The sequence below is a fragment of the Anastrepha obliqua genome, chromosome 3 (genome assembly GCF_027943255.1).
Source record: "Anastrepha obliqua isolate idAnaObli1 chromosome 3, idAnaObli1_1.0, whole genome shotgun sequence".
NCBI lineage: Eukaryota > Metazoa > Arthropoda > Insecta > Diptera > Tephritidae > Anastrepha > Anastrepha obliqua.
The window spans coordinates 104372523-104388585 of NC_072894.1; the positions used below are offsets into that span (position 1 = coordinate 104372523).

The following is a 16063-nucleotide window of genomic DNA, read 5'->3' on the forward strand; positions in this document are numbered from 1 at the left end:
ATACAACACCACCTTGTGTACATACATACGCCAAATTGCTGTTGAATGTCTCTTGAAACAAGGTAAGACAGATTTTACAAATACAACTATTTAACGGGCTAAGGCAGAAAAGGAAAAAAGACACAAATACACTCACTTTGAGACTCAGGTACCATTCAATACAACTAATGATGATAGAACACCTCCATGCAAAAACAAAGTGCCTGTATAATTTGCATTGTTGCTCTAGCGAACTCACCTTCTATGAATTCGCCGTGACAAAACATGTTTCCTCTTCCCCTAATGTCATTGGCTTTGATAACTCTTGTGACAACAACCAACAGCTGAGTTTATGGCACAGACTGTTTACAATTTACAAAGCGAACATAGAGATAGCACACCTAAATGTGTATTCAATATTAATAATAATAGGTTTACTCACCGGCATTAACACAGTCGCTTAACGGAACTCGTGAGAAGCGCCAGCTAGTTAACTTGAACAAAAACGCTCTATTACTAATTGTTTAAGTTGTCTGTATAGACGCTAGCAAAAAACAACTCCGGCAAATTGCTTGTGAAATTTTCCACGCATACATAAATGATCATTCACTACGTGCGTGCGTGTTTACGTGTATGTTGTTAAACGCTTCTTGGCCAACACACTTGTTAACCATTCATAATTCTCGCTTACAAACGTAAACATATAGCGAACATTCCAGAACTAGAAAAATGTCCCTTCGTCGCCGATACGCTCAAGGTAGTTCAGCGCATTATACACAACAACCAATGGAACCCTTTTGTGATTGTGAGTTTCCAGACAGTGTACTGCTCTCCACCCACAAAGGATATATACCGGATTTAATAAAATGTCGTTGTGGCGAACCTACAGAAAATACAGAAAAAAATGAAATGACAGAAAGTGAAAATGTGAAAGGATCTGAAAATATGGTTTGTCAACCCAGTGGAGTAAAATGGAGTTGGCAGCCGGATGAGGCCAGTGACACATTAATATCTGGCCCTGACATTGTCTTTCATCCCACTTATAGTCAGGGTACGGGAATCGTGCGCAGTGAACTGCCGCTGAAAGCTGGTATGGTGCATTATTGGGAGATGCGCGTCCTAACGCCACTGGCGGGTACCGATGTGGTGAGTATTAATGTTGTGAAACATTTGTTAAAAAAATATAAAACGAGTTTTAAAAGGTATTGTGCTAAATTTTAGTAAATCACCAAAATAATTGCGATGTTATTGGTTGAGTCAATTAAGGATATTCTTCTAATTTGCGGTTTTAATTAGCGCGCGATCTATTTTTATATTATAAAAGATGAAGTCAAAAACAAACAAGACTGGCGTTATATTAATGTTTTTTATGGCGCCATCTTTTTAATGAGTTAGTGCATTGAAAGTTACATCCCTAGCTGACTTCCAGTGAATGCTTGGTGACATTCGGTTCAGTGGAAGCGAAGTTTTTGCGTCTAAAGTGTTAGTATGTTTGTGTTATGGGTACAAAAATGAGTTTCGACCAAAGATCTAATATCAAGTTTTGTTTTGAAGTCGGTAAAATGTTTACCGAAACATTTAAATTGATGAAAAAAGTTGATGGCGATGATTGTCTATCTCGTGCCAGAGTTCATGAGTGGCTTACACGTTTCAGAGATGGTTGTGAGGACATAAATGACAATGAACATACGGGCCGCCCAAAATCACTAATCACTAAAACGAAATCATCGTTGAAATTCATAGAATGGGAGTTGAATATCTCCAGAATAACGATTTATCGCAATTGAACTGATCATTTGGGCTCACGAAAGGTCTGTGCACGTTTCATTCCGCACAAGTTTACTGAGGACCAAAAATTGCTCAGAATTCAACATTCGAAAGACCTCATTAAAGAGAAAAGACAAGAACATCCTTTACAACATTGTAACTGGTTTTTCCAACATGAACCTGAAACTAAGCGTCAAAGTGCCGAATGGATGGCCCCAGACGAGCCACCACCCATAAAATCGAGTTTGGAGAAGTCAAAAATCAACTCGATGCTCATTTGTTTTTACGATTTCAAAGGAATTGTCCACAAGGAGTTCGTGCCAAAGGGCCAAACTGTCAATGCAATTTTCTATCTGGGCGTTTTGAAGCGTTTATTGCAACGCATTCGTCGAATTCGCCCTGAATGCCGCGAAGGAGGAAGCTGGCGCTTATTGCATGATAATGCACCAGCTCATCGATCCACTCTTGTGACTGATTTTTTGACTAGAAATCGCATTTTAACCATCATAATTGCTAATAAAAAACAGTAAATTACTAAATCTGCTGTGGGTCCCAGGACACACAGGTATCGAGGGAAACACATATGCCGATAATGCAGCGAAATTCGCTTGCAATGCCCCAATTATAACCAGCCCAAAAACAGAAAGACTCGATATAAAACGACATATAAATACATGCATAATACACAAACAGCGGCAATCATTAAAAAACTACAAGCACGAACACTATTCTAATATTAATAAGAATGGAAACCCTCCACTCTACCCAACAAATATACACGGATTTAAATCCCGAATTTTCTCCCGCCTTCGCCTAGGCCACACAACACAGACCCATGAACATATCTTAAAAAAAGAAAATCACCCTATCTGTACAACCTGCAACACAAACCAAACATTGCATCACATCCTCAACAAATGTCCAAATCACGCCAACGCAAGAAAAGAAATACTAAACTCAGAACAAATAAGCGACATCCTCGCCATTCCCAGTCATTCAAACATCGAAAAAATAAGCAAATTCATTAAAACTATCGAAATGACAATATAACAAATAATCCAGACACCCACAGACGACACAGAGCTGATGGCCTCTGCAGCCAATGCTCAAACATAATTTTAGTACTGGTATTCACACCAGTCACTAAATAATAATAATAATAATAATAATAACCATCAATCACTCACCGTATTCGCCTGATATGACTCCTTGCGACTTCTACCTGAAGGACATTCCGGTCAATGACCTGAAACACTCTTTCGAAAAGCTTTTAGATCGCGCGAAACAGTGTATCGAGGTCAGAGGGGACTATTTTGAATAAATAAACTCGAAGTTATCAGATTAAAGCTCCTATCGTTTCTGATTTAGCTCAGTCTTGTTTATTTTAGACTTCAGCTTGTAAGTAGGTATATATACATATGTATATTATATATTAGAGAACATATACATATGCATATGTACACTAGCCTGAAAAAATATGCGTTCAGTTTTTCTTTCTACAATATTGACAATATTTGTCCAGTTTAATATTTTTCGCCAATTTTTTTGTAAAACTATAAAGCTTACTGTAAAAGAAAAACGTTAAAGTCAAAGTTTCAAAAATCCAAAAAATTTCCCAGAATTGCCATCAAAATTTTGACCAAAATTTTCAACAACTTTTTAAGTATACAGATTTATAGTTCATTTTATTTCTCTACACATGTTCGGAGTATTTTTCTGCCTAATGCGTATACATACATATGTAAATACTACATAATAATAGAAATAAAATATGTGTTGTAAACATAAAATTTCATCAATCTATAAAAAATATGCGCGTTCTATTTTTATATTTTATAAATTATGTATTGTATATACATATATTGTAGTATTTCTTTAATTCTTTTGAGATTATAATTTAGCATTTCTATTTATAAAATTTTAACCTAATTTTAACCGCTCAATTCTCAAACTTATCACTTTGCGCGCTCATGCGCTCATATGGAATATAGTAGGTAAAATTAATTTTAAGGCAATCGCATTTAAATTCAATATAGTCTCTAGGTGATTGATCAGAAATTCTATATATATAAAGTAAAATCATCGCACTCATCAATATCCAGTTTATGTCGCATAAGCGCACGCTTCAAACGCATGCAGTCATTGTTTAAATGCGAATGTACAACTCTTTACCTGTAGATGTACGAAATAATTTTACATACATATATAGAGTTTACTACTTTGATTTTGTTTTGTTTACATTCAATTTATTATCAATGCCTTTGTCATAAAACTCATTTCGTGCCCTTTGTTTTGCTTCAAAAAAACAAGAAACAAAATTATTAGTCCGGCAACATATTTACATATACATACATACTCGTATACATATGTACATAAATAATCTTGTCCTATATTATCGCAGGGCTCGAGTCTATCAACATTTTAAAGACTCTGTTTCTATGAGTATATTTTTTTATTTAATGTTCCAGCTGTCTGCTGGTGATTAAACGTTGGTACTACTAAGTACTCGAAACAGCAATTAATATTTTTGTTTTTTAGTTGTTATTGAAGATATGTTTTAAAGATTATTATTTTGAAAAAATTAATCACATACATATTTCAACACAACTGCAACAGAGTTCTTTAACTTTGGTTTTGATGCTTAGGAAGAAACCTAATGACCTCAGTCAAGACAAAATACGTACTTACATAGTACATATATATGTATGTATGTATATGCGCTCGCTAGATATTTTGCTGGACCAAATGATTGCTTTTATTTTATGACCGCATGGATTTTTGAGTTGTTTGCTTGGAGACACACATAAAGTAGGTCAACAGCGTGAAGCCACATATTGTTGTTATTGTAACAGAATTTGGTGCTGGAATGACTGGTAGTCCTTGATTGGCTATAAATTGACATGCTTCCAGGTCCATTTTTGGATGCATTTTTTCCCAGCACACGTTTTCTTCAAATAATCGGTGATTTCGCGAGCTTTTTGGAAAAATTATTGTTAAACATGGCTCTCTAGCAATGGTTACTGTTAATAACATCAAGGGAATGTTAGGAGAACGAATATACTTGACCGGTTATAAAATCAAGGAGTGAAAATGGGTTCCGCATAGACTTTCCGTCGCCAACCTTCAGCAGAGAGTGAATTTGTGTTCTCAGCTGCTGCAACGGCTTGAAAATGAAAGTTTTTTGAACCGTATCGTTACTGGTGATGAAAAATGGGAAAGATGAAACGCCAGTACCGACCCCTAGGGAGGCCCTTCACCACAAGAAGATTCTCCTGTCTATTTGGTTGGATATGGCCGGTATTGTTTGTTATGAACTTCTGGAACCAAACCAGACGATAACTGCTGATTATTATTCCCATCAGCTATCAAACCTGAATGAGGCACTTAACAAAAATCGACCGTCTTTAGTGAATAGACGCAAAGTTTTGTTTCATCACGACGACGCTAGACCTCATACCGCAAGGCAAACATTCGGCAAGCTGAACGAGCTCGGATGGGGGAGCTAATGCCGCATCCACCATACTCTCCGGATATAGCACCTTGTGATGATCACTTTTTCCGTGGACTTCAATTCCATATACATAAGTAACAGGAACTACTTCTCAAAGAAGCTATAAAAAGCGATATCGAAGCGTGGGCAAAGCACATGGAAAAGGTGGGCATCTCAGACAGTGCACTCTGCCCAGCATGTGGGGAGGAGGATGAGACGACGGACCACTTTCTGTGCGTCTACCCCACCCTCGCTCGAATCAGGCTTGAGGTCTTTGGCACTGATGTGTTAAAAAGCGGCTCTTTGGCACCATAAGTCCTACTCAGATTTCTTCGGAGGTAGAGTAGATTTAAAGAAAATTAAAAAGGGAATCCGAGTGCAGTACAATGGATTTAGTTGTGTCTGAGTGCTGTACTTGCTAGTCTTTCCAGACAAAAAAAATTTAAGAAAATGAAAAAAAATCCAATTTCTTGAGAATTCTGACTACCCTTAAACCACTTAAATAAATAGTTTAGTTCTGCACACTTTCCTTTATCACTCAGTGGAATTCTTATTTCTTTACGTTCTTTAAATATATCTGTATGTACGTATCTACATATAAATATGTATGTCTATATTGGGAGAGGGCAATTGATTAGAAGCCACCCAATTGCTTTCAATTGAAAACGTTGGCATGTGATTAAAATCGTTAAGCAAAATGTGAGATGTCTCATGGCATTTCCTTATCCATATGTATGGAGGTGCATATGTCGTCAAACGTCATTTGTACCTTCTGCTCAAATATGAATGAGACGTTATCAATAAAACGGTCCGCGGATGACATATGGCAAAAATAATTTTTTTGTTTTTTGGTAGGACTGTTATAAGCTTGCATGGCAAATTTCAGCGTGATATGTCACATAGTTTGTTTTCTGTGCTACTGTAAACAAGTCAAGCTCGAGTGTGTTCTTCGAATTCTCTTTTATGACTTCAATTGTCTCAAAATGTTTTCCACGGAGCGGCAACTCGAGCTTGGGAAACAGGAAAAAGTCACATGGAGCCATATCAGGCGAATACGGTGCTTGCGGAACGATATTAACATTATTTTTGTTCAAATAATCGCGAACAAGACGTGATGTGTGAGCTGGTGCATTATCGTGATGCAAGAACCATGACTTGTTGTCCCACAATTCCTTCCTTTTAAGACGAATGTTCTCCCGCAAACGCTTTAAAACGTCTAAATAATATTCAGCGTTAACCGATCGGCCTTGCAGAAGGAACTCCGACTGCACCACACCTTCGTAATCGAAAAAACAGTCAGCATAACCTTAATTTTTGAGCGACTTTGGCGTGGTTTTTTGGGTTGATGTACGGCCCTCTTTGAACGATTTGTACTACTGGAAAACACGTGCACGCGATAGAGCAGAGTCCCCATAGGTTGTCTGCAACATTTTTAAGGCGTCTGAAGCCGAAATTTTGTTGGAATAACAAAATTTCAAACAAATTCTTTGTTCAACTTGAATTTCCATCGTTAAATTCGAAGAACACACTCGAGCTTGACTTGTTTACAGTAGCACAGAAAACAAACTATGTGACATATCACGCTGAAATTTGCCATGTAAGCTTATAACAGTCCTACCAAAAAAACAAAAAATTTATTTTTGCCATATGTCATCCGCGAACCGTTTTATTGATAGCGTCTCGTTCATATTTGAGTAGAAGGCATGTGGCACTTTAAATTTCAATGGCATAATTGGTGAAATTGACGCAGTTAGAATACCAGTTGAGTTTAATTTTGAAAGAAGGAACATCACCTGAGCTACATATTCGTGCGTCAGAAATTAGAATTTATTAACGAGGAGTCAAAGCTGTAACTATGCAAACGAAATCACAATGCTTTTGTTTTTGTATTTTGTTTTTTAATAATATTTGTTGATCAATTTAAATCGATGTGCACTTAGCGTCATACAGAATCACAACTTTGTGTGGGTTTACAAAAAAAATTCACACTTTTATTTTGCTATTAATTAATTGACGCCTCATTCATGCGGTTTCAATGTCAACCGGCACTCGGCACCCTAAATAGAAGCATCTTATGTAAAATTCCATTAGAGTTATAATTACACATTTATTTTACATTATCTTATCTGAATTGTAACAAAGTAAATATGTGGAATGGCAAAGGAAGAGTGGTGAATGCGCGCAGTGCCCGGCAGTAGTGCACTTGGCCGGAGAAATGGCACGTACCACTTTTCAAGTGCTGCTTGTTTTACTTACTCGTTTTATATTTTACTCTTTTTTTTTAGCTGCAATAAATTTTTAGAACCCTCTTTGTATATTCTCCGCAAGTACATCTAAGCTCTACACAAACAAAGGATGTGAATGCGCTAAGTGCGCACACGCGCTGATAAAGTGGCTTTCCTAATTAATTCGACATAGTATTTATGTGTGTAGAAAAGGTTAGCTTACATATGATTTGCAATAGTTGTTAAGCATACATATTGATTTACTTACATATACATATTTACATATTCATGCGCAAGCAGATGTAATTTTTAAATAATTTTTATTTAGTTCCTTATCTGTTTGTCGTGCATCATCTCACAGTCGTTATGCTTAAAATTTTTCTTTCCTCCTCTACTTTCAGATGTTCGGTATTGGCACCGACAAAGTTGCACTCCATCAATTCCAGTACCATTTCGTTTCGGCGCTCGGCACCAATGCTGAATCGTGGGGCCTCTCATACTGTGGCAAAATTCAACATAATGGCGTACGGAAATCCTATGGTCAGAGGTTCTCTCAGGGTTGTATTGTAGGCATCTGTTTGGATAGGTCGCACGGCACTTTGGAGTTTTACCTTAATCGTCGTTCACTTGGTGTGGCCTATCGGAATATTCCATGCAGTTCACGAGTGAAACTCTATGCAATGGTCTGCTCGACGGCCGCTAGATCGTCTGTACGTTTAATCAACTCTACGTCACAAATGGATTGTCTGCAATTGCGCGCTTTTAAATTGCTTTCGAAGCGGCCAAAAGATCTACAACTGCTACGTGAGATGCCCGGTTTTCGTCGTTTATTTCGTGACTATTGGTTCCACGTAATGCCGGTGCGTTATTCGCGTCAAACCGCCGCCACTCAATTGGATATAGCCGATGAGGCGGTGATGCCAAGGATTAGGGCGCGACAGGCGCGAAAGCAGAAATACGTAGGTTAGTACTAATTATTTTTAATATGCAATATTTCAGAGATACAGCGTCCGGCAGTCGAAGTGTAACCAACTAAAAAGGCCATAAATTTAGTTGGGAAAATTACTTTTATTTCATTCAAAGTAAAAAATGTGTGAAAATAATACAAAATCAAGCATCAATTTACTTTTGTTCGATATGGCCAGCTTTTGCCTTGACTATGGCTTTAAAACGGTCCAGCAACGAATCGCCAGCTGCCCGAATGTGACTTGCAACTATTTTGGGCCACTCGCGGACACGCGGCTTTTTTCAGCACCTCGAGACTGGTTAATTTTTTAGCTCGGACTTTGCTCTCAAAGACAAAAATCCATCGGATTCGCTTCTGGTGAATTTGCGAGCCATTGTGTGGACGTTATGAAGTTCGGAACGTTGTTTTTTAACCTTTCTTGGTTCACCCGAGCTTTGCGAGGCCGTGCTGAGTGCTGTTGAATCATCCATGGTGTGCTAACGAAATGTTTGTCTGCCCACGGCTTCAAAGCAACCTGCAGAATACTTTCCCGATAAAATTTCGTATTCACCTTGACGGCAGGCTCGATGAAAACGATTGGTGAGCACGCATCTGCGGTTATAGCGGCCCAAACCTTTACCTTTGGCGAGTGCTGCTCAAATTCTCAGTCAAATAAAGCTTATCGTTTTTCGGGTTTACGAATTGCTTGAAAAATTCTCTCGTCAGAATACACAATGTTCGGAAATTGACCGCTTTCGGCCAAGCAAAGCAACTCCTTCGCTCTTTCAAGTCGGACTCGATGCTGCTTTGGTGTGAGATCACACGCCTTTCGGATCTTTTAAGGTTTGACTTTGAGATTGGATTTGATTTTTAAGTATGCGACGTTTGCTACGGTGAGATATTTTCAGTTCCTTCACCATTTGATTGGCACTTCGTCGGGGATTTTGCTCAAGTCGCTTCTTCACTTTTTGAACCATTTCACGTGACGTTGCAGACTTTTGATGACCACTTCCATGACGTTTCGCGATGCTACCAGTATCATTGTAACGAGTAATGGTGCGATAAACAAAAACTTGATTTACTTTAAGATGCTCGAGCTCACAAGCAATCGCTGGTTGTGATTTTCCAGCCAAATATAATGCAATCACGTTTGCTATGACGTTTGAAATCCATTACTGATTTTCTTTTTTCGCGTTTACCTTCGGCAAAATGCTTCCGCGCGCTTGTAAACAATACTTTGGACTGTCATTTAGCCAACTAACAGACAGTTGATGGCCGTGCATCAGGTGCGCGAGCGGTCGGAAATTGGTTATACTTCGAGTGCCGGATCCTGTATTTTGGAGTTTGGTTGTTTGAGCTGGTTAAAAAACACTGATTATGTGTTGTTTTTTTGTTTTTTATTTTTTATTTTTTTGTTTTTTTTTTTTTTTTTTTGTGTTTGTAAAGAAGATTACCTTAGTGGAATTATGGTTGCAATGTGGTTAGGCTTGTATAAAATGGCTGCGAATACTCGTATTTGACAAAGAAATTTAAAGGTATTTAAAATCAAATTTTCGTAATAACTTTAGATCGAATATTCTTAGTTTGTTAATTAATTGGTATTCAGATTGGTATTTCAATTGAGACTTAGATTTCAGTTAGTTTGAATATGCATACGTATGTACAGATGTATGTGCATGAATACATAATTATATTTTCGTTTTTATTTTTTATTTTTTGCAGATGATGACTCTGACACAGACGATCTCTATTCAAATGCCCACAAGATAGCGATCCGTTTTTTTACACCCGAGGAGGAAAATGATTCGCATCCACTAGAAGGTTTCGATGAATATTTTCATTTTCTCACTAAGAACTCAGCTTAAGTAGACTTAATGGCAAAAAGAACACAGTTAGCTAATTTAAAGAACAAAACAAAGAAGTTATGCGAATAGCAGTGGCAATGTTATTGCACTTGAGTGCCTCTAGTGCTCATATGTATTGTACTATATCATAGGCATATCTACATATATATACAAACATACATTTGTATGTACATATGTATGTGATTAGAAATTTGTTATTGCGCAAGAAGTTTATTGTACTTAGCATCAGAATTTTCCATTGCCATATCAGTCACTAAATTTACAAAACGTAACTACCAAATCCGTGGCATTTATTTATTTACTTTAATAATTCACGACTGTTAACTACAAATGTTTATAACTGTATTTTCCTGTCTTTTTACGACTTAATATTTTCTACGCTTCACATTGAGTCGCATAAATAATTTTTTGTCGTTTTAATTTTTTTTTTGTTTTTTTTTTTTTTTTGTATTCGATTGGTGTTATAGCAAATAAGAGTTAGTGGAAACAGTTGCGAAATATTAAAATAGAGATCTTAGATCTTAGATATGTGTGTGTATATATATGCATATATACATGTAATTGTACACTTGCATAAAGGATTAGGGGTAGTCAGAGGCCTGAAAAAATGATGATTTTCAATAATTTTTTTTGCTAGTCAATTACTTTATTTTACAAAAATAAAAACAAAGCATTAATGCATCATGTTTCGACTTGACTTTAACAAAATTTCAAGAAAAAAGATTAAAAAAATAATAATTATAAAAGTTATCGCTGTTTGTGTGGAGCCCGTTTCTCCAGAAGTCTCTTGCGGTGATCATCACAAGTCCTTGGAGATTCATCTAAACTCAATCGGACAAGAGAAATTAGTTTTTATAATAGATAATCTTGTGCCTGATCGAAGCTTTTTTTCAAAATTAACAATATGGCCGGCTTAAAAAATATTTTTCAGATTTTCGAGAAAAAAACTGACAATTAAATGTTTAAAAAAAAAATCGAAATTAAAAAAAAAATTCTTCTTTTTTATGTTTTTCAAAAGCAGTATAAATTGTTTTGAAATCTACCAAGCGGTTTTTAAGTTTCAGTGATCACCAGTTCAAAAAACATGTTTTTGAGAAAAACGCATTTAATGTTTCGCTATCAATTGCCGATTTGCCCGAGCGCCCTTTGTTAATTGTTGAATAACTCGAAAAGTATTTGTCAGACTCACTTCATATTTTCTCACAATATTTTTAAGATATTATATTTTAAGAAAATGCAAAAAAAAATCAAATTTTTTTAAAATTCTGACTACCCCTAACCCCATAAGTAGATATGTGAATTGTTTACCGTTATAGCGTTAATTACTTATTAGTGTTATGCCGTTTTGAAATATATTGTACAAATTTCAAAACTTACATAAATAACTCTATTATGAGTTGAAATCATTGATTGTGTTCAATTAAAATTGATTTTTCATTTGGCTATCACATTTTAATTAAGCTCTTTTTTATTATAACGATCTTTCATATTAACTACATTTTCAAAGATTTTTTATACATTGTACTAGAAAAGCAAGCGCAACAAAAATCAATAAAAAAATTTTCATCTTTTACTAAATGTCAGAAATTTGTTTCAACTTTACACAGGCAAATAATAGGAAATCAAATAAAAAAAAAAATTTTTTTTCAGCAACATTTTCGTGTATTCACCCACCCGCCTTATTTTACAGTGCATTATATCGTTCTAAATTGTATTTATAAGCAGTAAACTAAATAAAAACAGCAGTTAGTTTTGTACACTTCATTTTTTATACTCCCATATCCGAGAACAGCTTTGAAGTAGCGGAATTTTAATAATAAATTGAAATATGACGTAAAATAAACAAATAAAAAATAAAAATAAAAACTGTATACGTACGCGTGTACATACATACATATATAAAAATCACTTCTTATGTACAGCTGCATAGTTAAATAATTTCTTGTGTACAGCTGCAGTCGATTTATGCAATATTTACAAAGGAAACTCTAAACCAGGGTGTAGAAAATTCGATCGCCAATAAATGCTTGCGCAAATGAGCTTTCGCGAAAAAGCTGCCTTCGCGTTCGTTGGCAAACGAACAACGATCGCACAAAAGTAGTTGCGTGCCCAAAAGTGCTGGTATGAAAAATGTTCGTATGCGTTCGTTCGCCAACGTAATTCAGTCTCGGTCGAACGCGTTTGTTCGCCATTCCAACGGTGGTATGCGTTTGCTTTGCCAATATGCAAAACACCACTAGGCAAAATACGAAATATGTTTCTATTTGTCCAGAGAGATAGACCGTGGCGTTAATCGGGATTTACCGCTTAGTTCCGAATTATCTCAGGAATGAAGTGCAACTAATCCGCATCAATTTGGTTAGGTTAGGTTATGGTGGTAGTCGGCCTGCACGACCAACTCACTTAGACCTTACAGGTTCGTTGTGATACCACTGTGCTACACGGGAACCTCATTTATCTTCTTTCGTGGAACCATTTGTGGCTCTTGTGAAACGTAGGTTTGACGCCAACCCCACGCCAGAGAGTTCTGTAAGAGAATTAAAAAAGTATTTACCTAGACAACCTGCTCTGATTTTAGCTAGAGCTGGACAATTGCAAAAGAACTGCTCGACTGTTTCTTCCTCATCTCTGCAACTTCTGCAATATTCATGGGAGAAAACTCCTAGTCTCGAGAAATGTCTGCCAAATAGCCAATGACCAGTTATGCAAGCCACGACCTTCGAGATATTCTCCCTTGAGAGACTAAGCATTTCCTTTGCCTTTTTCTTGTGTATTTGCGGCCCCAGTAGTTTAAAACTGATATGCATGTGACTTCATCTCTTCATGACCTATTGGCTTATTGGCTAATGTTATATTTAATTATTAATTTGCTCGTGGCCATGGGTTTCCAATGGTACTTTTATCACTGAACAGTTGAAGAGCATTGCCTTTTCTGGCTAGCTCATCAGCTTTACAGTTTCCCTCAATATCTCTATGTCCCGGACGCCAAATAAGGCTGACCTTGAATACGTCACTAATATCATTTAGAGCTGCCCGGCATTCCTGTGCAACCTTTGATTTTAGTAAAGCCGCATTCATTGATTTGATGGCCGCCTGGCTATCCGAGAATATATTTATAGTCGTTTTTGCTACGGCGTGCGTATTTAGATATGTAACCAGTTCTTTTATAGCTAGTACCTTTGCGTGATAGACGTTGCAGTAGTCTGGTAGTCGAACGGATAGTTCCAGTCCTAATTCCTTCGAGAAAACTCCATAGCCAACCTTATCGTCTACCTTTCAAAGGTGAGTCTAGGGATAGAGTAGTCTATTTCTTGCTTGTGACTATTCAAAGAGTGCAAAATAGAAGCGTGGCCAAACCTCCGGTCTTTCCATAGCGCCCAACTTTTAAATCTGAGCGCCGAGGCGGTAGGGAAACACACCAGATTTAGGGCAGGTAAATTGATTAGCACTTCCAGCGCTTTGTTTGAGATAGTCCTTATCCCGCATCAATTACTAGACTTAATTCCCATAATTTAGCGGATTAGGAGAATTTTCGATGGCAACACTGCCGGAAAACACACGCTCGGTAGTAAAATTCTGCGTAAAAGGAACCAACAAAAATAATTAAATGAAAAAAGGCTTTTATATAGTTTGTATACAATCCAATTTATTTTAAATTCATTCAATGATATTTAGCTTTCGGTTTCATGAAAATAAAAGAGATATATATAATACTACTAGCTGTTACCAGCGGCTTCGCTCGCGTTGAAGCCCTTAAATAAATATCAAAGATCATAACATAGGACTGAATCAATGTGATTTAGTATTTAAAAATTACGACATACAATCAGTTTCTTAAACTTAAACTTAAAATATGCTTTATTTAATTACAACAACAAATGTTAAAATATATTTTACTGTAACAAAAATAAATAATTTTAAATTCTTATAATTCAAAAAGATATATTGGAGAGTATTAATCTTGGATATTTTTGTAGACTATATTATAAGTTTTTCCGTCTTTTGCAAATATGTATAAATTCCGGGCATTAGACACTCGCGAACATGCTACATATAGTTGACCGTGAGAGAAGCATGGCTTTTCTAAATGCACTCCCGCTACCTGCAATGTCTGCCCTTTTGCTTTGTTTATGGTAACAGCAAAGCTAAGCTTGACGGGAAACTGGACCCTTTTGAATTGGAATGGAAGGTCAGTGGGAATAATTGGAATGCGACACTTTTTCCCTTACTGTTCCCCATACCTGTTCAAATAGTAGCACCAAGTACATATATTTTGCCCCAATTTTGTTATCCGAAGTCTTGTTCCATTACATAGCAGAGGAGCATTTAGATTTCGCATAAGCATCACTGGTACAATCAATTTTAATTGAATTTTATGTGACGGTCCATCCGACAGTTCAAGTGAGTTTAAAAATTCCATAGGATATGAAGTACTTAGTTCCGTATCCATAATTGTATCCATTGACAAATATTCCTCCATTTCTCTTTGCACCTCTTTAAAAATGTCAGTGTTGATCCTAGAAACTACTTCAATTAATTCAATAGAAACTATTTCACTGATCACAACTCAAATTTTGTTGCAATTCCGGAAAAACATGAGCGATGAGATCCACATCATTTTCTACTAAATTGCAAAATTCTCTTGATAGTGATATATAACCTTCTTTGTCAACGTCTAAACAACCATCACCAATTTTCGACAACATTTCTGCATAAAGTCCCGAGTCCACGTCATTATGAAGATGAACTCTCATATTCGTTTTCAGGCTGAGTTTTTCAACTTTCGACCATAAGCATGATGATTTAATACATGCTTGAATTTCATGTGGTGGTGTCCCTCTCTGAATGAAGGGTTTGTCGGAAATCACCAGCCAATAAAACTACCATTCCTCCCATTATATCTGAACTATCTCGCAAGTCCTGGAGAGTCCAGTTTAAAGCTTCTATAGCCTTCTTGTGAGACATTGTACTTTCATCCCACACTAAAAGTTTACATTCTCGCAGCATCCTACCTCGCGAACTATTTTTACTGAAATTACAGATCTTCCTGTGCCAGATTTAATAGTAATTTTAAAACAGAATGTGCTGTACGGCCGCCGTTTAATATTGTCGCGGCAATACCCGAAGAAGCTACAGCAACTGCTATTAGTTTGTCTTTTCTGACGGACATTAATAATAGGTTAAGCAAGAACTTCTTTCCGGTTCCTCCTGGTGCGTCGAGAAAGAAGAGTCCACCATTGCCGGAGTCTATTTTACGTAAAACTTGGTGGAAAACATGATTTTGCTCTGGAATTAACTGAGGGACTAATTCTGTTACTTGATGTTGCAGTGCTATGAAATCATAATCTAGCTCTCGAGCAATTTCATTATTAAAGTCATCTGTATTGTTTCGTCGAGGGCTTTGCATTCCAAAATCATTTAATTTTTTTCCAACCATTGTAAAAACCTTATTTTCGATTATAATTAGCGTTTCGTTGTAGATATCTTCATTGAAAGTCATATCTGTATGTACCCGCTGCAGTTGATGTAAAATATCTTCGACCATGTATCTATTCTTTGTACTTATCCCAAAGAGTTTGAGGATTAGAAAGACCGCAAGAAGATAAAAGCGTAGCGCAAAGTTCCCTGATTTTATCTGGTGATCGACATTGTGCCGCTTCCTCTATAGTTTCGTCCCAATGATTATCATTTTCTAACAATCGCCGAGATTCACATGCTTCTCTGTATGTTTGACATTCCTGACCATTGACAATTTTAAGTTCTGTAAAGCTAGTTGGACCTCTAACATGAT

At 36.6% G+C, this 16063-nt stretch overlaps 1 protein-coding gene across 1 annotated transcript; it reads left to right on the forward strand.

Annotated features, from left to right (window-relative positions):
• Window positions 1-314: 314 nt before the first annotated feature.
• On the forward strand, window positions 315-13610 carry LOC129241337 (SPRY domain-containing SOCS box protein 3). The gene is made up of 3 exons (XM_054877595.1): window positions 315-1125; window positions 7863-8424; window positions 10130-13610. Exons 1-3 carry the CDS (start codon window positions 709-711, stop codon window positions 10270-10272), a joined length of 1122 nt encoding a protein of 373 aa, XP_054733570.1. The 5' UTR covers window positions 315-708; the 3' UTR covers window positions 10273-13610.
• Window positions 13611-16063: the final 2453 nt, after the last annotated feature.